The following is a 26591-nucleotide window of genomic DNA, read 5'->3' on the forward strand; positions in this document are numbered from 1 at the left end:
CTGTATTCTGTGTAAGCGAGCTCACACAAGCTGCTCTGAAAGTGGCCCAAAAAGCATTTTCCAAGTTGATCCAGGTCTCACAAAGTCAAGTGTTTCTTCAAAAATGCACCTTGAAAGGAATTTTTAATCACATCCAACTTCGTCCTCCCGAGTAACTCCAATTTATTTGCATATGCAGCTCAAGTTCAACCAATCAGAGGATGGACAAATGCCCTCAGCCTTCAGGATGAGACAGAGTAGTTAATCTACAATCGGATTGGTTAAAAAACAAAGAAATGACCATTTTCAATGGCGTGGGCGTTTTTTAATTTTTTTTTAAATTTATTTATTTTACACCTGCGCTTGGGATTCTGAAGGCTTTGGGCAGACTACATTTACATAACAACACAGAAGCTGATATCTGATTGGACAAAAATAAAAATAAAAAATCTACATTGATTATACACAAATGGAAGCTGGGTTGCAAAGACATATATATATATAATTGAATTAAATTGTAAATGTGACTTCAGTGGATTTTATAGTGTTTAGGCCACCAGAGAGGGGCTGCATAATCCAGCAATTCTGCATGCTCGGATGGATGGATGGATGGAGGGACGGACAGATGTATGTCTCGTACGGTCCCAACGAGAGTGACGTGCGATGAAAAATGCATGGTTGACACCCCCGGCGGCGTCTCCGTTGACACGTCCTCCCGACACGACGCCTCCTCCCGCTCGGGGGAGTCGAGACATCCGGAATATCTTGACCTCCTTGTGTCGAGCTGCCCCCTCTCTCTCCCGCTGACAAACTGACAGTGTATTTCTGTGGGATGAAAAGTTGCAGAGAGGGGAGACTTCACTTTTCGATAGGAAGGTATTTATTTAACAACATAGTTAGAGCACCAGGCAGTGGCAAGGCCCTTTTGGAATAACTGTTATGACGACTGAATTGCCTTTTGGTGGTCCCCAACAAGAGCAATTTGAAAAAATCGGCCGCAGACACCACTTTTACCAATACATAAAAGAATGAATACATTCAAGAAATGCTAATGGCATATAAACCTTAGTTGGGCTCTGAGAGCTGCAGACTCAAGTCAGATAGTGGAGTTTTTGTTATGAAATGCTTTCAATCGTGTAAGACGCACTTATGCAATGCACTTTATAATAAATTTGCCGTGCCCTTTACCAATCGAAAGGAAATTGGGTGGACATGTTGTCTATTACGGACGGAGAGGTCTTGAGGAGCCATTCTCCAAATTGAACAGGGAGTCAGCAATTTCAGGCGAATTCCAGGACTTGTGTTGATTGATCATTTTCAAGATTTTGACAGACTCTCACGAAGGAATTTGCTTAAATTAAATGAAATTAAATTAAAAACCTGACACCAGTTACTGATGAGCATGTAAACAGCGGCCACAAGATTGCACAGTTGCACTTGACTTCATTCTGCAGCAGCAGACAAAGCAGCCGCATGAGGGAAATGACAGCGAGTGCAAGCATGTTGGGTGTGATGACAACCCGGCGTTATTTATACATGAAAGAGTGAGTCAGTGTAAAAAAAAAAAAATGTTGTAAAAGATCATCTCGACTGATGATTATCTGGCACTGTCACCCGGTAGCTTGGAGCAAATTTTCCATCAGTGCTTGAAAGGTGAACCGTAGAATAGACTAGAACACAACTTTATTGTCAGTGTCACAGGGATAATGAAAATCAGTTTGGCGTCTCACAATTTGCAGAGTTGAGGTTAAAAAACAAACAAAAAAACGATGTTAAAGAGCCGTGCTGCCTTTTTCATGGCGAATCCTCGAAATAATCGTCAAACTTCGATGCCGTGCTCCATCCACGTTAGGTGGTGGAGGCAAAATGTAAAAATGTAGCATCGCCCGTCTTTCGAGTACAAAACCTTGAAACTGGTGTCAACCAAACGACCTTAAAATGATCACGTGACAGACTTCCTGTGTCTTTGGTGTCTGAGGCTGATTTTGTTCCTAATTTTCCTGGGGGGGGGGCTCGACAAAGTAATTTTTGGGTATTCGTGCTTGAGACTCCTATAATGCAAAAAGTTTTCACCAGGATACACGCACTTACTAAAATTCATCCTCCAAAGTCAGTGTTAGTCAGGCAAATTCCCTCGTAGGAATTTGTCAATGTACCAAGCCCTTGGAATTCGCCCAAGATGGCGGATTCAACCCAAAATGGCCGTCGTCCTCTTCAATTTCTGGCATGGGTCTTTTATGCGTCCTGTTACGATAGACACGCCCACATGTACTCACGTTAATCGATGATTCTGCAGAATTTTTTATTTTTTTTCACTTTCCTTGGGGCGATAGCAAATTAATTCTGGGCGATAGCAAATTAATTCTGAGCTTTAATGCCGATGACTCACCTGCGTCGTCGCGGAAAAGTACCACGCGAGATTTATTACGGGGATGATTTTTCTCCAGCATCATTCACATTCTAAATGATTTCTGCAGGCTGCAGATTCTGCTAAACATGCACACACGCACACAACAGCAGCTACAACAGTTACTTTTATAAAAAAAAAAAAAAAAACAATTGCAGTTTATGTTTTCTCTATTCCAACGTGCTGGATTGGACCCTCCTGATGGGCCGCTTCTATATTGGACGACCGTGTACTCAATTGCCAAAGTTTCATTTTTCATCATTGCGTGTGGGCAGAGCGTGGTGGCAAAGTTTCATGACTCACCTCACCCATAAAGCGAAAAACTTCAATTAACTCAACTCCACAAGGTCAGAGCTTGACCAAAATGGATGGCTGACATCCCATAATAATATCACCACCACCACCCCCCCTGCTGCAAACATGGACACCGGCCAGCATCTGGCACACACCACGGGGAGGGAAAATCCCTTGTTGTCAGGACATAGTTCCCATTAGCGCTCTTCGGGAGAAAAAAACTGTGAAATATTCAAGAAAATAACCCATGAAATGGAATTTCAAAAAAAAACAAAAAAAAAAACAAAAAAGAGGAATAGGGTTTTTTCGGACTGTAAATTATTTCCAAGGTCTTTTTTCCCCCTTTGAAGTCTTTCAATACGTTTGTAAATGTTAAAATTAAAATAAATACATAAAACAGCATTCATTTTAAATGGTCTTTTAAAAACAAGATTTTAGATAAAAGATTCAGAGAAAATAAAACTTTGTAAAATGTGAAATTTTGAACTCTTAAAATGAAAATAATGTATTTTTATTGAAAAAAAGTAAGTGTACAATTTAAATACTATTTTTTTAACTGTGAAATATTCAAGAAAAAAAATGATAGCACCAAAAAGAATCTCAAGATTGTTATTTTTAGGAGGGAGATTAACTTTTTCTCTGCCCTTTTTTTCCAAGACAGCAGCAGCCTCAATAAATTAATAATCAATAATTATTCATAATCAAAGCTAAGGTAGACAGATCTGTAGCTGTTTTTGCATTTTTCTGATGTGATGTACAATTTAGACGAGACTATGTTAAGGTATTATGGTAAGCGGTTCGGTAAGTTATGAACAGAATCGACAAAGTAGTGACAGACGGCAGCCTTGGCGGAGTCCAACCTTCACCGGGAACGAGTCCGACTTACTGCCGGCAATGCGGACCAAGCTCTGACACCCCTGAATAGACCTTACCAGGGAGGCTGAGGAGTGTGATCCCCCTGTAGTTGGAACACACCCTCCAGTCCCCGTCCTTAAAAAGGGGGACCACCACCCCAGTCTCCCAATCCAGAGGCACTGTCCCCGATGTCCACGCGATGTTGCAGAGCCGTGTCAACAAAGACAGCCCTACAACATCCAGAGCCTTTAGGAACTCTGGGTGAATCTCATCCAACCCCGGGGCCTTGCCACCGAGGAGCTTTTTAACCACCTCAGTGACCTCAACCCCAGAGATAGGAGAGCCCGCTTCAGAGAACCCAGACTCTGCTTCCTCATGGGAAGGCGTGTCGGTGGAATTGAGGAGGTCTTCGAAGTATTCTCCCCACCGGCTCACAACGTCCCGAGTCGAGGTCAGCAGCGCCCCATCCCCACTATACACAGTGTTGATGGTGCACTGCTTCCCCATTCTGACCAGAATTTCCTCGAAGCCGTCTGGAAGTCTTACTCCATGGCCTCACCGATCTCCTCCCATGTCCGAGTTTTTGCTTCACCGACCACCAAAGCTGCATTCCGCTTGGCCAGCCGGTACCCATCAGCTGCCTCAGGAGTCCCACAGGCCAAAAGGGCCCGATAGGAATCCTTCTTCAGCTTGACGGCATCCCTCACCGTTGGTGTCCACCAACGGATTTGGGGATTGCCGCCACGACAGGCACCGACAACCTTACGGCCACAGCTCCGGTCGGCCGCTTCAGCAATGGAGGCGCGGAACATGGTCCACTCGGACTCGATGTCCGCCGTCTCCCCCGGAACATGAGCAAAGTTCTGTCGGAGGTGGGAGTTGAAACTCCTTCCGCCAGACGTTCCCAGCAGACCCTCACAATACGTTTGGGTCTGCCACGTCGGACCGGCATCTTCCCCCACTATCGGAGCCAACACACCACCAGGTGGTGATCAGTTGACAGCTTCGCTGTCCACCCGAAGGCGGAGGGAGGCTACCCTCTCGTCCACCGGGGTGAACCCCAACGTACAGGCGCCGAGTCGGGGGGCAATAAGTATACCCACACCTGCTCGGCGCCTCTCACCGTGGGCAACGCCAGAGTGGAAGAGAGTCCAACCCCTCTCGAGAGGACTGGTACCAGAGCCCAAGCTGTGTGTGGAGGCGAGTCTGACTATATCTAGTCGGAACTTCTCGACCTCACACACCAGCTCGGGCTCCTTCCCTGCCAGAGAGGTGACATTCCACGTCCCTAGAGCCAGCTTCTGTCGCCGGGGATCGGATCGACAAGGCCACCGCCCAGCTCGCACTTCACCTGACCCCTGTGGCCCCTCCCACAGGTGGTGAGCCCATGGGAAGGGGGACCCACGTTACCCTTTCGCGCTCTGCCCGGCCGGGCCCCATGGGTGCAGGCCTGGCCACCAGGCGCTCGCCTTCGAGCCCCACCTCCCGGCCTGGCTCCAGAGGGGGGTCCCGGTGACCCGCGTCCGGGCAAGGGAAAACTGAGTCCGTAGTTTGTCGTCATCATAAGGGGTCTTTTAGCCTTGCTTTGTCTGGTCCCTCACCTAGGACCTGTTTGTCATGGGTGACCCTGCCAGGGGCGTGAAGCCCCAGACAACTTAGCTCCTAGGATCATTGGGACACACAAATCCCTCCACCACGATAAGGTGACGGCTCAAGGAGGCGTAATCCCAACTTTAATTTTATTAAGATTTTCCTTATTAAAGATAAAGGGAAGCCCATTGGTCCGTCAGCATTATGAGTCCCCAGTAACCCGGGCGGATTATACAGAGGGAGCGTAGCTGAATCGGAGTTGCCTTAATGTGGCTATGTTGTAGCTTAATGTCGTGATGTTGTGGCGTTTGCAATTGTTGTGTCCCGTCTCGGCCACGGTACCTTTTAGCATCCACAAAGAAACAACAATGGTGTAGCATTTTGGATAAAAAAAAAAATAATAATAAAAAATGTATGTTAGCATTTTGTTAACATTTGAAGCTTTGCCTTTATTATGTCAACGAGTGAGCAAACGGACACTGTACAGTCAAAAGTGATGTGATCGGATCTGATCTGAAGTGGCAAAGTGTTTTTGTGTCTTCCTCTTCTTCATCAGAGAACAAAGTGTAACCGCGTGAATGCACATTGGGCCACTTTTTCAAATGTCAGTTTGGATCAGCACCTTTGCTCGCCACCTAAGCCTACCCGCCGGGCCCAAGCGCACCCGTGTGGCATTTGGGTGTCGTCCTCTGCCATATAAATAAAACTACTGCTATTGCATCGTGTGATCGGGAGGAGGATAATCAGGTCGAGATGTTCTCGCCGCTTTAAAATGAGATGAGCTACAGCGGAATGACTTGAGCAATAGCAAAATGAGAAGCAAAAAGAGTTGACCTACCGCGAAATGAAAACAACTACAGCTAAATTAGATGCACTACAGCTGAAAAAGCTCAGCTGAGCTTTTAAGTGGACTAGATGGGGGTGCAAGTCCTAACCATGGCTTCAAGCCCTACTTTGAATCCCTAACCCTAATTTCAAGTCCTAACCTGTGCTTCAAACACTACTTTTGAAACACTAACCCTACTTCGAAACTTAACCCTGGCTTCAAGCCCTAATTTGACCTACTATGAAACACTAAACCTGGCTTCAAACACTGCCTTGAAACCCAAACCCTAATTTAAAACTAACCCTTGTTTGAAAACCCAACTTCAAACCCTAACACTGGCTTGGAAGCCTAATCCTTGTTTGAAACCTAAACATGGCTTTAAACTCTACTTTTAAACTCTAAGCCTAGCTTGAAAACCCAATTTGAAAATGTCACTTCGAACGCTAACGCTAAAATTGGACTTTGAAACCCTAACCGTGGATTTAAGCGCTAATTTAAAATTCTTTGAAGCCTTTCACCCTTATTTGAAATTTTAACCAGGCTTTCGTTTGTATCCCTTTAACTGTTGGCGAGTGTTGATGTTTTCTTATCTGTGCGTAAATGAGAGTTTAGCTTTTGTGACGTCTTTACATGATTTGCACTGAAAACTAACGTATTTTGCGTTTTGGTCATTACAGTACACTTTTGGGAGGATCCTTCCCCAAAATCCAGGCTTTTGTTCCTGGTCCAGGGTTGTGGTGGCTCCGAGCTGGAGCACTTTGAAAAGTCTGATTCTCATCCATCGCGCTTTGCTCCTCCATGAAGCGTGCCGCAAATCTGGTTTTCAGCTTTATGTACTTTGCATCCTTCGACCTCAGTCTTGAGGGATTCGAGGTCAGGGAGAGGCTTCTTTCGCCAGCAGGTTGTTTGGCTTGATTATTCCGGTGGTGTCGATTGGTGCGGTAATCTTCAGATGCAGTTTTTAGCCTTTTGGAGGGATTGTATGTTGCATCATGGGACTTCTTGTGAGCTCTTGTGGTGGAGTTCCTCTTCTTCTGACTGATTTTTGATGACGTTCTCTGCAAGGTTGAAGATTTCCTTTTGCTAATGTGAGCTGCTTCCTTCTCGCAGTGGGACATCAACTCATAGCACGACTTTGCACTGCAAGGTAAAGAGATGTTTCTGTTACAGGCTTGAAATCTTACGTTGAAACTTACCTTAGCTGGAAACCACAACCCTGGCTCAGAACCCTTTTGTGAAACCCTTCATTCAAATCCTAACACTTGTTTGCATTCCTTATCTAGGCTTGAAACACCGACTTCAAAGCCTAAACCTGATTGTAAACCCTAATTTTAAAATCTAACCCTTGTTTGGAATCTTAACTCTGGCTTGAAACCCTCATTCGAACCCTCATTTGGCTCATCTTAACAACGTACTACAGGCTGACGTCGTGATGAGGCTTCAGGTGGCTCATTGTGACGAACTGATGTGCTAGGACATGACGCGGAGTCAGCCGCTGGGACGCGTTGAGGCGGAGCATCCCCTTCAGCATGTCCACAAACATCTGCTTGTCGTCTGTGTATACATCCTTATCGGCTGGGTGCTTGGCATCGAAAAACCAAGGCCTGAGCTGGAACAAACCAAAACAATTATATCCATTTTTTCACTCTTGGAATCAGGGCTCAGTCCCTATCCGGGAGGCAAGTGTTTACTGTACATGTCTTCAAGTTTTTATGGCATACTTGCTGAAGATGATTGAGAGAAGTCAACTTGATCTTTCGGGTGTCTCGTGCTGCGAATCCTGTCACTTGTTGGTAATGTTCTGGCGTCTAGGGTGACATGGTTGTGCTAACTCTTTACCCTTATTTTTTTAGCTTCTGACCACAAAAATGTACTTCGACAATAAATTACCAGTACCTTCAGTCTCCAAGTAATCGTTTTTTTGTCACCATGGAAAAAGTCACAGGTCTTCTCTCCAGAGACAAGAATATCCTCTGGAAATGGACCTTGAGTCTCCATAATGCACTTTATCTGAAGACACAACACAGACACCATGATTGAGAACAACTTGTGAGGTCTTGCTTTGAAGGGAAACTTACTCTGGTAGTTTACCGTTTCGTATTCCTTCCTGCCAGGGTACATGTGAGTGCCCAGGTAGAGGAAAGCCGCCACGCAGCCGACAGACCACATGTCAGTAGCCTCGGTGTACGGAGCCCCCAGTAAGATCTCTGGAGACCTGTGACAGGATGAATACTCAATTCGTGCTAGCCATGAGATATAGATTTTGGGTTATTATTACAGACGGTTGAAAATATGGCACAAAATGCAAAGAAATATGTGACCAGACTGAGTGTTTGTGTTTCCGAAATGTAAGGGTGGCTCTCAATGTTGGAACTCTGTTTCGTAACAAAAACAGGGTGGTCATCCCAAAAGGCAAATAATACTTGCTACAATAGACCAAAAAAAAGCAGTACTCAACCAGGACAAGAGTTGCTTAACGTTTGCTTTTTGTACTCTAACGAGATGGATACCGAGGAGGTTTTCGAGTTCTTTACTGGTATACGTGGGTGGCTCTGACTTGGGAGCTGTGTTTTCATGACACATGTAGTACTCCCAAAACGACAATGGTAATCATGATAATAGAGCCATAAAGCAGTACAAGACAAGATTAGATAACAAGGATCCGTTGTCTTTGGTTTTCCACTTCCCTACTGGTAGCAATCCCGAAAGAAAAATGATAAGGAAAACAATTTACAGAGAAAATCAGTCCTCAATTGAGGACTTTTGTACTTTTTAAATTCCAACAAGATGGATACCGATGAGCTAACGTCTTTGGTATTCTTGTTTCTTAATGGTACAGATGGCCCTGAACATTCAAACTTTGTTTCATGACAGAAACGTGCTTATCCCGAAAGGACTATAGTAATGACTATAGTACTCAATCGAGGCAAGATTTACTTTTCGTACTCAAACGAGATGGATACCGAGGATCCGCTGTCATTGGTTTTCCAGTTCCTTACCGATACGGGTGGCTGTGAACATTGGCATTCTCTTTGGTGACCGAAGCGCCTTGAGCCAAGCCGAGTTTGATTCTGTACGGCTGCTGCTGGTGGTCGATCAGCATGATGTTCTTCAAACTGATGTTGGCGTGAATCATGTGAGCGCACTTCAAGTGGTCCAGAGCGCTGGCCAGCTACGAAGTGATCAAGGACGCTTTGTCAATAGTCTTCCCTTTGGTGTCCAAGTGTCAAACATACCTGATGGACCATGGGTCGAATGTCCTTCACTTGGAGATGTTTAAATTGACGCTCCCTCATGAGGTCATAAAGACTCTTGTCCAGGTACTCGAATTCCAGACATATGTGTCCCATGTCGCTGAAGACGCGTTTCCACAGAACCAGGTGTCGTTTGGCGTTTTGCAGCATTTTAACTTTCTGCAACGTGTCAATCTGTGGAAAGGACGTAACATGGTGAAAATGGAAAGTGTAACATGGTGAAAACCATTTACCGTAAAAGTTCCTTGTTGACGTGTTAACTGTTCACGTTTGGAAATGAAATGGGAAAAACATTGGTATTCAGATCTCCTCTGCTCATGCTAAAATGCCACGTTATTTTTGCTGTGCATATTTATTTGTAGCACTAACGGAATGTTACTATTTGCTGTTTCCTCAGTGGAATTATTTCCGATGTTCGGCAGTCTGAGTTTTGCCCTCCCTGATCGCGCAATGTTTAGTTTAGCAAACAGCTAAGAGTTCCGGCACAGTCCTCTTGCTTGCTTGCTGCTTTTAGTTTGTTCTGTTTTCTTTGTGTCTCTCTATATTGCAGATTTGACCCACCGCGCACAACAAATACATTTACTGTACCTCAATCTTGGCCTGTTCCGCAAAGCTACCTTGGTTCCTAATCATCTTGACTGCTACCATCTTGTTGCTATCCATTTTACGGCATTTGGCCACTTTCCCGAAGGTACCGCAGCTGATCAACGACAGCACCTTATAGCTGGTGGACGCCGAGTACAGCCGGGCACCGGGGACCAAGCGGTCGCCAAATATGCCGTAAGAGTCCATCTCTGCTGTCTTACCTGTGCGCCGGCGACTACGGGACGCCTTAGTACCTTACTCATGAATGAAGAGACACGACAAAAACGCGCGCCGGTGGCGGGTACCTTTGAGGACGCGACGATGCCGCGTGACATCACAATCACATAAGCGCACATCTCATGAAACAGGTCATTTGACCGGGATGATGTCTACTGGTGGCATCATCTTGAAAGCTGTCGAGAAGCTGTGCATTGTGGTGCAGTAATCCTGTGATGCGTCGTCAGGGACCTTACCTCACCCACACGAATAAAACCGTCTTACCCTTCATATCAGCATACGCTCATATGATGTAGTGAAATAAACATTTCATTAGTTTGCGTGAGCGTTTCAGTCGTGCGGGAGAGCATTTTAGTAGCGTGAATGAGAGCGTTTCGGTCATTAGTGTGGGGAGTGTTTCATTACCATCTGGGAGAGTGTTGCAGCAGCGTGTGAGAGCATTTAAGTAGTGTGTAAGTGAGCGTTTCAGTAGTGTGTATGAAATGTTTCAGTCGTCTGTATGAGAGCATTTCAGTTCTACGCGTAAGAGGTCATCTCATATAGACTCCCGCTATTTTAGCAGTGTGATGAGAGCATTTCAATAGTGTGTGTGAGAGAGCGTTTAGTTGTGAGCATGAGAGCGTTTCAGTTGTGTATTTGTAAATGTTTCAGTGGTGTGTATGTGTATGCGTTTTAGCGAGAGTGTTTTTTTTTTTTTAATAGCTGCTATGAGAGCATAACATTTGTGTATATAAATTGTGTGTATAAAATCGTTTCATAATCCTATTGCCAATGAAACAATTATGGTGTGTAAACATAAATGCAATAAGATTGATATTTTGGAGAAAAAAAAAGTCGCGGTAATCACAAGCTCACTTTTTAAGAGAAAAAAGTTGTATTGTTTCAAGAAAAAAGACGCATTTTGTCGGGGTGAAAATTGGTAATCTTATGACAACAGAGTCTTAACATTAAGATATTAAAGTTGAACAGGGAAATATTTTAGCGAGCCAGTGTCAAAAATGCAACTTTATTCTTGCGATAGTACGCCTTTTATTTTGGAAGAGATTTGCTAAAAAAAAGTACATTCTTGAAAAAAGTATGCTTTTCATTGTTGCCCCCCCCCCCCCCCCCTCCCAAAAAAAAATAATCTTTGTTTGGGCTTTAAGTCGCAACTGGCAGATTTGAGCTGGTCTAAAATGTGTTTTGATCAGCCTTCAGGCATCACCGAGTCCTCAACGAACATTATGCACCAAAATATGACGTCTAATGCTCATTATGTCAGTATTCCCGCAGTTCTTTTGAAGGGAGATTTTAGTTGGGGGGTGGGGGGGTGGGAGATGACAAACTTATTTATTCTGATAGGCACGAAAGAAAGCGATGCAAAAAGCTTCATGCGTCCCGGTACGTATCAATTAATGTATGTAAATCTGCAACTTCAGACATTTGAATGCCCAAACATTAGCTCCAGAGGAAGAAGTGTCTCAATCACTGATTAAATCCACACCGTGCAGTGGATATAAAAAGTCCACACACCCCTGTTTTTCTGGAACTGGGGCCTTAGTCAAAGCGGAGGAATTATAAACAGCGTTCTGCACACGATTGTTGATGTACCCTTGAAACGATCGATGCGCCGCGTGTTGCACGACGTGCCGGACGCTGAGGGCGAATGGCCACGTGCGCCCCTCTCAAACAAACACGAACAGAGTGAAAGCAAACACGGCCGGGAGTCGGTACACGGTGTTTTTTGCGTTGGGAGACGGTGCAGCTGCGTGAGCATTTTCAACACCCGATTAGCTTGGATGCGCACACGGGCAGTTCACAACTCAACGCCTCGGAAATCACTTTCTAGGGCAACTAGACACGTTCGATGGCGATATTCTTATACGGGAGGCGGCAATGGATGCTCAAATACAGGATTGGGCAACCTTTCTAAATGTATTTATTATTTTTTTTTTTTGAATGGACTGACTGGCCATGCCATTTGTAGATGAAGTTATAAAAAGAAAAAAGAAAACGTCGATCTATGTAGTTCATCATACAGAAAGATGTCCCTAATACTTTTGATACTCTCATGTTGCTTAGGTATTTTTAGTTGTTTATTTATATATATTTTTAAATATACATAGAATGTTAACTGTACTACTTAGTATTTTATTTGTATTTTCTCTCATTATTTATATTCATTGTTTTTTTTGGGGGGGAGGATGAAAATAGTATTCCTTTATAATTGTACATATTTATCATCGTAGTTCATTGTACTGAAAGAGCTATTTCTATTTTTGGACACTCTTATTTTGCTAGGTAACCAAAAGCATTGATTTACTTAAAAAATATGATTTTATTTATTATTTCATTTGTATTTTTTCTCATTATTTGTATTTTAATAAAAATTAATATTGCTTTCACAATACTTTCACAATGTCTTCTCTCGACTGCTCAGTTTTTATTTATAAACAATTGAACACTGATTAAATGTATTCATAGTATTTTATTTGCACTATTTATTGTGTATTTATTATGTTTGGTATTTATTCACTTTTTTAGTTTATTTTGATAGTTTTTTTAATATTATATTTTTCATGATTTGATTTATCAATTTAAAAATATTTCAACAGCATTAATAATGAACATTGTTTTATTTTGTGTTTTTCTCTTTTTATTATTTTCTTTGGCATTAATATTGTTTGTTTTTCACCTGTTCATTTATTTGGAAAAAGTAGTGAATTCACACATTATTTTCTAATGTTTTCTTAATCACTTTTTTTTTTTTTCTCAATGCATTTATGGTTTTCTTAATTCTTTTACATTTCAATTTTAAAATGTTATATCACTATTGATACTATTTGTTTCTACATTTTGTTCGATTAGTTTTTTTTATTTGGATTTTTTGTTGTTGCTTTTAATCATCGAGAAAGCCATCTCGCAGTCAAAAGCAAAAGTAACAAAAGCTCCTCCCCTCCGTCGGAACCCCGTAAATATTTCAGACGACAATTTCTTTCTATCCCGCCGCCCGTCTGCAACAAATCAGAGCGATTCAGTTCCATATTGCGGCCTCCCTTGGCGCTCATGCCTTTTTAATGACCGCTGTGAGGAAACTCAACCGGGACTGGAAAATGAAGAATTGTTCACCCAGTAAAATCCGTTTTTTCCTTTTTTATGGTTTGTTTTATATTTCATTATTTTATTTGGGAAATGTATTTGTAGGGCCTTTCACTATTCTCTGCTGTTATTTATAACACACAAAAAGGATTGTATTCATATGATTTTTCCATGACATGATTATTTCAATTTGACCACCATTCAAATTGTTTCCATGTTATTTTTGCAATTATTATTGGGCTCTATTTTGGTGCGGAACGCACGAGCAGTTCATCGGCCTCTGGGAACCAGGATGAATGTGACGTGAGAACTAGAGCGGCCTAATTCCATTTTCCTGGAAAGGCTTTCAGATATAATAATACTGGTCTAAACTCAACGTTTGGTTCTAATTTTTACATTTTTATCGGCGACAATAATGGGGAGAGGACATGATTGCGCTCAGCATGTTTTTCAGATGATTCAAAGCAACACTGGGCCAACATCCCGAAAAGTGCGTTCCGGAGATGGATGGCAAGGAAGTAGTGCTTTAGCTTTGGTGCCAGTGCATCTGCCGTATAAATCAACAACATTATAAACTCCCCCAATTGTATTCCGGCCATCAAACTTGAAATCACTCTCGCGCAAAATGGCAAAAAATGGTGTTAGCTTGAGCGTGTAAGCCAGTAAATATTTCAATATTTTTCCCTCCATAAAAAGATAAATTATTAACACGCAGCGCGACCACAATGGATATTTTTAGTCGGGACCGAAAGGTTTGCAATATTAATACCATTCTCCAAAGCTGTCCGTCATGTAGTAAACAAAGAGTTTTTTTTTTTTTTTTTAATTGAACGTAATGCAGCGAATTTGCCCATCATCTCGCAGAAAAAAATTATTCTTATTTCTGCTAGGATTCACTGTAGTTGTGGACAAATTCAACAACTCGAAAAACTCACTAAATAATGTGATCATTTATGAAAATGTGAAATATAATATGACGTACATTTTTATTGATTCAATTTATATAGTTTTATATAGTTCAAGATGTAGTCGTAACCGCATCATCATATTTATTGACTTATTTTTATTCAATTTTGGGACAGAATTGTTTTTTTACTTGGTATCAATTAGTGTTAAGCATTTAAAAAAAAAATAATTCATTTCATAACTGCAATATTTTATAACCACCGGTCTTCGGTTCACCTACCGTGCATGATGTATCAACACCAGATTTATTATTTTATTGAATCTAAAAAATAAATAAATCTGTTTTTAAAATTTATTTCATGAAAGATTTATTTAAAATGCATGATTATATATTTATTTCATGACGTATTTTAGGATTTCATTATATATTTATTTATTCATATACAGTACAGCATTAATTTCATGATTTATTTACATTTTTCAATTATTTCATGACTGCAGCACCCTATATATATTTTAACCGACTTCATATTAATTACATTTTTGCTCAACAGACCCTTCACAGAAACATTAAATATGAATTGCAAAGGGAAATATATATATATATTTTTTTAAATAAATTCCAGGATCTATTTTATTTTATTGATTTATGCGCTTACTTGTCAATATCATTTATTTATTCACCTCTTATTTAAGTCACACGATTATTTGATTTTATTTATTAGGAAAGAAAATAAACGCAGTCTTCACAACAGCCACAAAAAAAAAATTGGAATTAATTTCTTTTCCAGCTAATGTCAGTGACGCCGCCGCTCGCCACTGAATAATTGATCAATTGGACCTTTGAAAGGTTGGCCAACTTGGAGCAACTCTCACGCTTCTTTCATGCATCTCAGCCTTTAAAAGCAATAAAAAGATTTTATCTTCAATTTCGCCGCTTAAATTAGACATCGTGGCGTTGATTTATTCAGTCAGATTTCATTCCAAGTCAGAGAGCTCCTTCTTGAATGGAAAGTTGCGGAACACACAACGTTAGCAGCATGCTTGTTGTCCGCGCCACATCACCAAATAACGCTGAATCTACATGCGCCGTCGCCTTGACTGACAGCTTCCGTGTTTTTTATTATTTTTATTTTTTTACACATTTCCAGCTGTCGTGTGGTCGATTTATTGCTCCGTGCTGCAAGCTAAAAGTTGAGTTACCGAGTTGTTGAAGCGAAAAGTGGAGCGATGAAGGTCATGTGATGCACTTGCATGTGGAAAAGCAGAGACAAATTTGCCCATGCACTTATTGAAGACCTGTTAATTCCTTTGGCTTTTCTTTCATTATGTTTATATACAATGTAGTGCTATCTTTCTTTATGAGAACACATAAAAACAAAAAAGGGCTAGAACGGATTCATGGCATTTCAATTCATTTTACTGGGCAAAACTGATTTGAATATATTATAGTATTTGCAATTCGGCACCCACAGATTGACCAGATTTCTTCCCACTTTTTAATGTTTTTTTTTCAAATTTCTCACAATTTATTTATTTATTATTATTATTTTTTTCCTTTTTTAGCGGGGGGGGAACCAGCTCCAAAATACTTATGGGTGGTTTATCCCCACGTATTCAATCATTTTTAGGGTTTAAAAAAATAAATAAATCTATATACACATACTGTATATATATTTTTTTCATTTCTTCAATGCAATTATATTAGGCATCAATTATCCATGGACACTATTTGTGGGGTCCACTGTACTTACACAACACTTCCAATGCATGCCGTGTTCTCTCTTTCTTCAACGCACTCATCCATCCATCAGCACATCCGGACAAATTGTCCACCTGTCAATCAAAAGGTAGCGCCATAAAATGAAACAATTACAAATATTCATCGTACGTGCTGCTAGAGTGAATAAATAAAACAAAAATAATTGCGTAAATAATTGTGTGAATAGATTCATACATACAATTTAGTAAAAAGGAAGACAAAGGAAGTTCAATGATATGAAAAAACAAAAGTAAAAAAAAAGTGCCCAAATATCTCCTTCTGAACTAAAATACAATTATAGTCCATAAAATGTCTCAAAAAGAATTTAGTGAAATCAAAATAACTCAAGCTCGTCCAAGCATCTCTGATTGCATACAGTATAAGTCAAAAAATAAAGAAAATAAAATAGCATTGTTGTTATGGCAGAGGACATCAATAAAATATTTGTTTGGACTGAAGTGACTCATTTAAAATGGAATAGTCATGTACACACATCGTGAACATGTAAAAGCCCGCCTGACGTCTCAGCAGAAGGCGCGGGGACAACGCCATCGACATCAAGGCCTTAAGTGCGCCGCGTGACAATGTCCGCCATCAATAAATAACGAGCGCTGTGCTTAGCGCGGTGGGACGCCGCTGCTAAGGTGTGCCAGCCAACGAGCTGCCTAGCTGCTGCGCCGCTTCAAACGTGAGCGACGGCCAGGGAAGTTCAAGCGAGGGAAGGAAAATAAAAAGCAAGTGGGGGAAGAAAATAACGGTAACACCTGCGGGAAGTGTCACAAGTCACAACTTGGTACGGAACCAGAAACGGAAGTGCTTAGCGGGTAGGTCGTTTGAATTCTAAAAATACTTAACAGTAAGAAAGGTGCCTTCCATGATTTCTATTTTTGTTCTGTTACGACTCGCGATGACTGGAAGATTCCCCCCCCCCCCCCCCCCCGCATCTAGCATTTCTAATTCTTTCTTGATAAAAAAAAACGTGACGACTGCGTATTCTTGAGAAAATACCAGTTCCTTATTAAATGGCGTAATTGTGGTAATATTATGACTTCATTCTTGTAATATTATTAAATGTTTAAAAAAAAAAAAAAATACAAATAATTTCCTCATTAATTCAATTTTTTCCAGTGTTTTCATCATTCCGGATTCTTTCTCGCAACATTATGACTTCCTTCCCGACAAATATGACTAATCTTATAGTTATACCTTAATTTCTCCGTTCAAATTTTCTCAAAAATACAATTTTATTTTCGAAACATGGATTTTTTATTTTTTTTTAAATCAAAATTTTCAACTTATCTTGCATTATTATTTTTCAAATTGAAAAGACAACTATGAATTCAACAGTCTCTCACAGTAAAATAGTTCAATAAAAATTGGACGAAGAGAAAAGCTTTGAATCTCGCAGAGCCTCAAAGTTTAGCCTGGGTTGTTAGTGGAAGTTACAGAGAGTCTCTCTACCACACATGCACTTCTGGTCCATCCCCCTCCCAAACATCGAATCATCTGTAAGGCATTTACTTTTGAGGATAATGTCGTAAGGTCCATTTGAGAGGATATGGAAGTGTTTTGGGATCGTAGATTGCGATTGCTGTGCCGCAATCTGCATGGGCCGACGTCAATGAGGGCGAGGCGTCGAGATGAAAAATGGAATCTGGACACAGGAGATCCATTTCCGCAGATATGAAGGTCCTTGGACACCTCCGCCGTGTTTGGCAGCGAGACGGGCGAAGGCAGATGGCACCCGCACGGGATGCCCGGCCGTATTTCCTCCGTCATTTACAGCGTTCACCTTTCATTGGATTCCTTTTGGAAAGACGGGATTATGATACATGCTTTTTTTATATGTTTATTTTTATTTTTTTTGCTGCACAGATGGCAACTGACTGGGACACGCCCCCAAACGGCTGCGGCATCATTTGTCGCCTGCAAATGTCGGTGACTGATTCGGAAATAACATCATCAAGTCGTCATTAAGACGTCGAGACGCCCGCGTCACAACGACGGCGCAGAGGTTCCAAGGCGTCAAGTTTGCTCGGCATGTCTGTCATGAGTAAAGCCACACACACACACACACACACACACAAAAATGCCATTTCTGAGAAGACACAGGAAGTCTGCCATATGTCAATTATGAACAGATCCGCCAAATAGTCTTGAGAAGTCTGCCATTTTGGTTTGAAGCGGCAATTTTAGGCTCATTTGGACCAGTTCCTGGGGTCCTTTGAAGACAAACTCTCGTCTTAAGAGATTTTGTCTCATTGCTACCAAATGGGCACGGTGGCCGACTGGTTAGAGCGTCAGCCTCACAGTTCTGAGGACCGGGGTTCAATATGTGGAGTTTGCATGTTCTCCCCGTGCCTGCGTGGGTTTTCTCCGGGTACTCCGGTTTCCTCCCACATCCCAAAAACATGCATGAATTGGAGACTCTAAATTGCCCGTAGGCATGACTGTGAGTGCGAATGGTTGTTTGTTTCTATGTGCCCTGCGATTGGCTGGCAACCAGTTCAGGGTGTACCCCGCCTCCTGCCCGATGACAGCTGGGATGGGCTCCAGCACGCCCGCGACCCTAGTGAGGAGAAGCGGCTCAGAAAATGGATGGATGGATGGATGGATGCTACCAAATGCACAAACGAGGTATGCTAAACAGATGGACGATGGTAAATTGCAAGCGACGAGATCGCTATGGTGGTAAGATTTTGATGAGCTTGCATAAACCAGGAAAGTACTAACACAGCGCAACAAAGTCAGTTTCGCTTAGCAACATTTTAGCCGCTTGTGGTTATTATTATGATCATTACCGTTATTAATTCCCTCCGTGACATTTCCGGAAGCCATGCCAGCGCTGGCGCGAGCGTCCGTCTGCGGGCAAAAGACAAGAAAACATCTCTCGGTGCTGTGTTGCCATGGCGACCCTCACTCGTTTCCGCTGGATTACATAACCTGCCTGCCGATGTTTTGTTGTCACGGGCGACTTTCAAATGTATGCATGGAAGAGCAAACCCCCCCCCCACCGCTCCATGTGGAAGCAGCTGTTGCCATGACAACCCAGACTTGGGCATAACTGTTTCCCAGCGTTTGCAAACCTGAAGACTGTCTCGGAACCATGTTGTTCTTTGCTTCGAAGAGATTTGGATTCCCTAACAAAAGAGGCGAGCCACTTTGTTCGTTAGACTAAATCGTCTTGTTTGGTTTCAAGTTGTTTGGTGTCATTATTGTGGAGGTGAAACTGGCAAACGCACTTTCCGTATTTGCACCAATGGGGAGGTGTTTCCCAGCCTTCGCTGAGCCAAGGCACATTTTACAAAAGAAATATCTCATGGCACCCCAACAGACAAAAAAAGTCTCAAAAAGTCCCCGCAATCCAGCTCTTGAACTGGATCTCATCCGATTTCAGTAAACAAGGCAGCTTCGCAGTCCCGCCGGAGTTGGCGGCTCGCACGAGCGCGCAGATTCGTTGTGTTTAATCGTCCCCGGCCGAGCTAACGGCCCATGAGGACTCTTGATTACACGAAAGTGCTTGCAGCTGATTGGTGGAGCGACGATGATGGCGTCTCTCCTGCGGGAGCTAATATCAATAAGTCATTTCCCCACTGAATGGCGGCGCAATGCATCGGTTCTTTCCCTGAAGTCAGGCATCAAAACATCAACATTTGTTAAAGGTGCTTTTTCTTTGGATTTTTTGGGGGGGATTATTTGGAAAAACATGCATGACGTTGCATGATCCTCGCAAGATTTTGAGGGATGTTCTCGTGAGATCTGAGGAAGTCCCGTAAGATTTTGCAGCAGTCTCACAAGATTTGAGGACGTCTCGGATGATGTAGCATAAGATTTCGCAGAAGTGGCATGTTAATTATAATGTTACACATTCACAGCTTTTTGTTCTAAATTTTCACTTCTTTTAACTCCTCAGACAGGCAGTGCACAGTGGTTCAAAATGAGATATGTAGATTTCTTTATTATTTGTACTATATGTTCAAAATGAAAAAAGTTGAAAATGATTTAGTGGAAGTCTCACAAGGTTTGATAGTCTCGTGTTGTTTAGTGGAATTCTCATGAGATTTGAGAGCGTTGCGTGATTTTGCACAAAACCTCGTGAGATTTGAGTAAGTCCCGTGTGATTTGGTGGAAATCTTGCAAGAGTTTGGAAAAAGAAGATTTTGCAGAAGCAGATTTGATGAGGTCTCGTTTTGAGTTGGTGGAATTCACACGAGAGTCATAAAAGTTGAAGGATGTTTTGCACGAGAGGCACATTTTCCCAGAAAACTGTCTGAATTCTTCTCGACTTGACGTTGCCGCGCCGCAAACGACGCCTGCCGAGCCACAGCAAGAGAGCAGCCCTTTTTTTTCAAATTTATTTAAGAAAGTCCCAAAAATAAACAAGTTGGCACACATTCCATAATACAAAATGTCAAGTGAGAATAGCCTGAATTTACGCCATATGGAACTTAGAAGCGACTACAAGTATATGCGTGTTATCTATTGTCGGAATACAAAAACAACAGCCATAGTAATAATGATGATAATAATAATACAGATTATTACCCCATATGTATGATACACGGGGGCTCTTTACAGGTCATAAAAGAGATCAAGTGAGTCCTATGAAATCAGAAGTGCTTGTCTTTAAAAAACACAAAACATTTTCTAAAGTCTCAATTAATTAAGTAGCTTTGACACGATCATGGAAAGGGAGCCTATGCTTTTTTCAAATGTCATCTTTTTGTACAAAATATATGTATATATATATCGTATGTATGTTTTCGTTTCCCCCCCCCCCCCCCCGAAAATTTCAAACACCGTCATTCATGACTTCTACGTTAAAATGTAAACGCTGTTGTGTGTGTGCGCGTCTTTTTCTGACAGTCATGAAAATGAGAAAAGAAAAACCAAAAACGTCACAACGGCGGCAAACGACATGCAGAAACCGCTGCTACGTCGTCGTCGGGTGGATGCAAAAATACATGGAAAACAACCCCGAAAAAAGGCTATTTGTTTATCGTTATTAGCTGTGTCATCGCCACCGACTGTACATCTATAGTTTACAAAAAAACAAAAGTCATTTACATTCACTGAAATGACAGTGATTGATTATATTAAGACTATATTCATCATCTACTGGCACTAGGATTTGGCACCCATCACTTATTTGGCATTTCGACATTTTTCTGCGTTGTAGATGCTGATGCCTCTCGAACGCCCTTTTCCATTTGTTTTTGTTTTTGTGTGTTTTTGAATATATATATATCTATATACTGTATTTTGCATTCATGGCGTGTAAACAGGTTCACTTCCTCCTGAAAGCGCGACAAACGACCCTGGTCCGCGGCAGAAAAAATTACAGCAGGTCGGGGTCAAAGAAAATGTAGATTCCAAAAGGGTCAAGCATTGACATATAGTTCATATCAACACCAAAGGTTAACGAATAAAATATACAGGAATTGAATTACATGATTTCTGTTGCTGTTTTTCTTTCTTCCGCACACTAGCATGTTTAAATCCAACAGGCGAGTTTCTTTAAAAGCTATTTTGTGAAAATACATAAAAATAGTTGGGTTTTTTTAAATCAGCATTTTCTTGGGATTTTCTTAAAAAAAAAAAAAAAAAAAAATGCTTCAAAGGACTATTTCACATTTTTAGAACACGGATGTGCTTCCTGTTTGGGATTTGGCTGTGGTGATATATTAACACACACACACACACACCTACGCACAGTTCATGATTTAGGAGAAGCAGCTGTCAAGCCATGGCTTCCGCGCATTTAGGAATGAGAAAAAAAATTCCAACATATTCCGGGATCGCCTTTTTTTTCTTTTTTTTAAACATTGGGGAAAATAACGACCAGCGACCAAGTCTTTGTGATGTCCGACGTTCCCATTTGAGAAAAAAAGTGCCAGAACAGAAGCGAGTGATAGTAGAGAGCGTTGGGAGGGGGGGGCGTTGTGGGAGAAAAAAAACAAACCTCTTTCGAAGGCAAAAAAGAACAAAAGCGCTCTTTTCTTTCTTTTGAAACCATGGTAAGGCACTCGGAAGTTGGTCTGGGATCAGGACAGGTCTGTCAGGCTGACGTTGAGGCCCATGTCGGGCCTGACGTACGGGACGGCGTGGACGGCCTTCGGGAACTCCGGAGTCATCACCCGACCATTCTCCCCAGTGCTCCCGGTGACCGAAAGTCTCGCTTTGTTCCTCATAGCGTCCCCGAAAGTCATCTGCAGGGCGGGGGGTGGGGGGGTGGGGGGGGACATTCCCACAAACAAGGGAGTTAGGCCAGTCTTTCCTCGTGTACTCAAGCGTGAAAGATAAATATTTATATATGGATAAATATGTATGGGGATGAGAACTCAAGGGTGCGCATGTGGGGGAGGGGAGAGACGACGACGCAGGGAAGAGCGTGTGCGTATGGGATGGCGGCAAGCATTAGCTTGGCATGAGAATGTGATTCTGCACTAGGAGAGAGGCGTTGACAAGCGTGGCCATCAACAGTCATACATGAGCATGGTCTCAAGAGAACTTAAACGGACAGACGACGTACGAAGGAGAGTCGGCGCCGCCGCTCCAAAGGGGAAAAAAAAAAGAGAGCGGTTGCTCAGCACTTGAGCAATTCCACCGACGATTTCCACAAGTCTATCACTACCTCCCTATCGATCTCTCTATCTACAATTCATATCGATTATGATCTGGCTCGCTCCAAGTACGATTCCCTTCAACTACGATACTGATACGATTTGGTTACAATACGATTCACAACAATTACGGCACCATTTATTCCAGTTACAAATCACTCCAATTAGGATGGAGTAAGATAAGTTACGATATGATTCACTCCGATTCAAAAACGTACACTATAATTCACTCCGGTTACGATAAGATTCACTCTGATTCCGATGCAGTATGATGCGCTTGAATTCAGTCCAATTACGATGCGATTGACTATTAAAGTACGATACGATTCACTCCAATTATATTCCGATTCACTTACAATACAATTCCTTCCAATTGCCACATCTTTCACTCCAATTATGACGATTCACTGCAGTTAAGATACAAATCGATGATGATACGGTTCCCTCCAATTACGACATGATTGACTCCAGTTACTATATGATTCACTCCAATAAGAGCACGCTTTACTCCAATAACGATATGAATGATTTACAATACGAATCAATTACAATACGATTCTGTCCAATTACGATACAATTTACTCCAATTACGATACAAAACAATACAATTCACACACCAATTATGATGTAATTTAGCTTCAATTACCGTTCACCCTAGTTACGATTCGCTCCAATTGCAAAGCAATTCACTATGATTCGATTTGTTTCATTCACAATATGATTCACTCCACTTTACAATGCGATCTGCTCTAGTAATGATTCGCTTCACTCTGATTATTAGAAGATATGATCAACGTCTGTTACAATAGCGTTCACTCTAATTGTAATGCGATACAATTCAATCCAAATATGATCTGATTTACTCATTTACGATAAATTACAATTCACTACAGTTATAATCCAACCATGATACACAGTGCCCTTTCATTCATTCATTCATTCATTCATCTTCCGTTCCGCTTTTCCTCACTAGGGTCGCGTGCGTGCTGGAGCCTATCCCAGCAATCTTCGGGCGAGAGGCGGGGTACACCCTGAACTGGTCGCCAGCCAATCGCAGACACAGTGCCCTATAAAATCTAAATATTTAACCACATTATATAACCACATTTTGAGATCAAATGGCTGCTACATACTTAGCAAATCTTCCAAGGACCATAAAATAATAATAATAATAATAATAATAATAATAAATAAAACGACTTTTTTTCCCATAAAATGACAACTTTTCTGACTAATTTGATGTGAAATGTAATTCTTCTGGCAATTCAAATGCATTTTTGATACAATTTTTTTTCCCTTTTCAGCATTGCACTGACACTCCTTGTTCCAAACACGATCATTATGCTTTAACAAAAGGCGTGTGTGTGGCTGGTAGGATGTCTTTCTCTCAGTAAATCATAAGTCACCAGTACATACGATCCTTTGGCCAACCTCTTCATTCACTAACACTGAAGGATGGAACGGAGGATGGAGCCAAAAAAGCGTGCAGTTTGGGGGAATTTATGAAAACCTCGTTTCCCTACCCCCTAAATTTTTACACTTTCGATCCCATATACGTTGTAACCTTCCTTATAAGTTGCAAAATTCTGTGAATTCTGCGAGGAAGTTGGGTTAATATTCTGTGCATTCTTTGCCACCTTCATTCGTTTGGCCTCGGCTCGGGACTTGTAACAGAACTCGATCAAGGCCACCAGCATGGCCAAGCCGAGTCCTCCGACCAGAATGTAGAAGACCCCAGCCACGTTGCTCAGGCTGAGGGCGCTGGTCTTCTCCTGCGGGGGGGGGACGCACACGACACCGCAGTCAGAGGAGAGGCGACGGCATAACAAATAAAATAAAATAAAAATACACAAATACAATAGAACCACAAACAAATGCACAATGAATCGTTTACTGTTTTTTTTTTTCTTTACAAAAACATCCAATAACCACAACAAAAACAAGACAGAAACGTGATTGGTCACTTGGGGTAAGATTTGAAAGCAGTAGTATCGTGGGCTGAGGTTAGTCACAATGCAATGCAGCAGCAGTCATCTACTCTACGGCTGGATTTACACCACATGGATGAAGGGAAGCCATTCCCAGTTCGCATTTTCCCAATTCTAACCCTGAACGCTAAACTTTGACCCTAACCCTAATTCTTCGCGCATACGTCATTTTCCTCGCCCTAAGCGTCCCAATCGTCAACCCGCATTCTTTGGGAAGACGTCATTTCCCCGACTCTAAATCGAACACACATTCTTATAGGACATATCATTTTCCTACCACTATAACCCAACCCAAAACTCTCATTCTTTGGAAAGATGTCCATTTCCTCGGCCTAATTCTAATCCCGTCCCCAACCATAACACCAACCCCTCACGCCTATTTTCCGTATCCTAACCCAAATTTATATCAAAACATAAGTGTTTTGTAACACACGAAGGGCCCCGATTTAACCGGCACTAAATTGCGTGTTCATTCCGCGAGTGATTTACAAAGGTTGTTATCTTTTTACCAAGACCCCAAAAAGCGGGCACTAAATTGTGTGTAACAGCGGTGGAGAGCACCGTATTCAAAAGAGGGGTTTACGCTTTCGGTAGCTCTGATGCTTTTCACTGTGGAACACGCTGGCTGAGATTTGTTGTCCAAAGTGTAAGCGCCCTGTGCGCCACATGCCGATCGCCAATACAGAATACCGCCCTGGGTGGCTGCCCATATTGCCCATACCAGAGACCACCCCTGATTGGCATATACTCCTCCCACATTGCGCAAAATTTGGCAGATGCAAGCCTAGTTGCACCAAGTTAGTAGATCAGCGTCCACATCTGTTTTTGTTTTTGCTTGTGCAAAATTCTTCGCAAATTAGGCCATCAATATCGTCTGCGTATGCTACAGCAGAGGTGTGTAGACCTTTAAATAAGAGATATTGGTGTGATGACAAGGGTACCTTCTTTGAAAACAATGGCAGAAGGAGACAGTCCTGGGTCAATGGACTTACAATGGTAAGTAAAGTTTAATATTTGTATGATTTACTATTGGTTCCTTCTGTGATGTGTACATACGGCTTGTTTCAGGTCTTCCGTAAATGTACACAAAGTGGTATCAGATATAAAAATCTATCCGATATCTGCTATCTACATCAGATATTGCCTCTAAATTGGAACTGCGTACTTGGACCTGCAGTGTAAATCCAGCCCGAGTGTCGTGTATACTTCATCAAATTTGGGGTACTGTGCAAGGACCATTTACATGGGTTGCCCACGACAACGGGCCAAGCCGTTACAAACAAGAGACAAAGAGGGGAGACAAATTGGGCCAAAAGTAATAGGGTCTGACACAAACAGAGAAGTCATTTTCAGCCTCTCTTATATTTGTTTAGGAATGATGGTGGTCCCAAAATGGATACGTGGGCATCGGCCTCGCCAGTTTGGTGCAGAATTGCAATAAAGCGTCATTAACTAACCTTATCTCATCTGTGCGGAGGCATGACAAGAGCCATGTTTCCACAAAATGCTAACACAAACCCTAACTTTGATTATTTGGGGATATGTCATTTTCATAACTCGAATCCCCGCGCTAACACCTAAGCCTAACTCCAACCCTAATCTGCAAACCCCAACTCTTAATCTCCCACCCTAAACCCATCTTCTCTGGGGCAATATTATTCTCGCTCATTCTTTTGCGAGATGCTTCTTTTCTAAACCCCAACTCTAACCCTAACCTCAGTCCCAACCCTAAACCCAAATACTAACCTTCAACATAATTGTTTTGGGTTATTTTCCAAACCCCGAACCCGAGCAGGTTTCTGTATTTCCTGAGAATTCTCAGAAACAACAACCCCACCCAGAAAGTGCTTATGTCCTTTGACAGCAAATGAACGTACTGAATCTGCATATTATTTTCCGGCAGACAGGAAAACGCTCCGGAAAACGCTCATGGACTAGAGATTTAACGGCTGCTCCCTTCCTTCCTTGGTGAAACTCTACAGTTCTCGCTGCTGACCGAAGGCGACGTATATCCTCAGGGACCCCCGCCCCCCATCCTCACTTGTCACTTCAGGATAATAAAAGCCAGCACCAACAGGGTAAAAAAACAGTTTGTCGGTGAGAACAGTGATTGCACTTAATACTACCAAATCACCAAAATAGTGAATGGCCTTTTACTTGTAAAGCGCTTTTTTACTTTCAAGGTACTCAAAGGGCTTCAACATTGT

General features: G+C 42.0%; 2 protein-coding genes across 7 annotated transcripts in view; both read right to left on the reverse strand.

Annotated features, from left to right (window-relative positions):
• Positions 1–5548: 5548 nt before the first annotated feature.
• Positions 5549–19958, reverse strand: LOC133484687 (homeodomain-interacting protein kinase 2-like). 2 transcript variants are annotated; one of them, XM_061787640.1, is made up of 10 exons: positions 18575–19958; positions 17295–17579; positions 15766–15847; positions 9188–9379; positions 8951–9123; positions 8043–8166; positions 7848–7961; positions 7673–7759; positions 7367–7560; positions 5549–7091 (listed from the first exon to the last, which is right to left on the reverse strand). In XM_061787640.1, exons 3-10 carry the CDS (start codon positions 15781–15783, stop codon positions 6623–6625), a joined length of 1371 nt encoding a protein of 456 aa, XP_061643624.1. In that variant the 5' UTR covers positions 15784–15847; positions 17295–17579; positions 18575–19958; the 3' UTR covers positions 5549–6622. The 2 variants fall into 2 exon arrangements, with proteins under 2 accessions (XP_061643624.1, XP_061643623.1); XM_061787639.1 differs by lacking the exon at positions 17295–17579.
• Positions 19959–20544: 586 nt separating this feature from the next.
• gria2b (glutamate receptor, ionotropic, AMPA 2b) overlaps positions 20545–26591 on the reverse strand; it is a 43889-nt gene continuing 37842 nt past the window's right edge. For 2 of the 5 annotated variants that reach the window (XM_061787637.1, XM_061787635.1), the window contains 2 exons: positions 24034–24168; positions 20545–21982 (listed from right to left, as the gene is read on the reverse strand). In XM_061787637.1, coding sequence (XP_061643621.1) covers positions 21818–21982; positions 24034–24168 — 300 coding nt within the window. In that variant the 3' untranslated portion in view covers positions 20545–21817. Of the gene's footprint in view, positions 21983–24009; positions 24169–26591 lie in introns of those variants that run through there. The other 3 variants (XR_009790466.1, XM_061787638.1, XR_009790465.1) reach the window with 3 other exon arrangements.

This window comes from Phyllopteryx taeniolatus, chromosome 10, assembly GCF_024500385.1.
Source record: "Phyllopteryx taeniolatus isolate TA_2022b chromosome 10, UOR_Ptae_1.2, whole genome shotgun sequence".
Classification (NCBI taxonomy): Eukaryota; Metazoa; Chordata; class Actinopteri; order Syngnathiformes; family Syngnathidae; genus Phyllopteryx; species Phyllopteryx taeniolatus.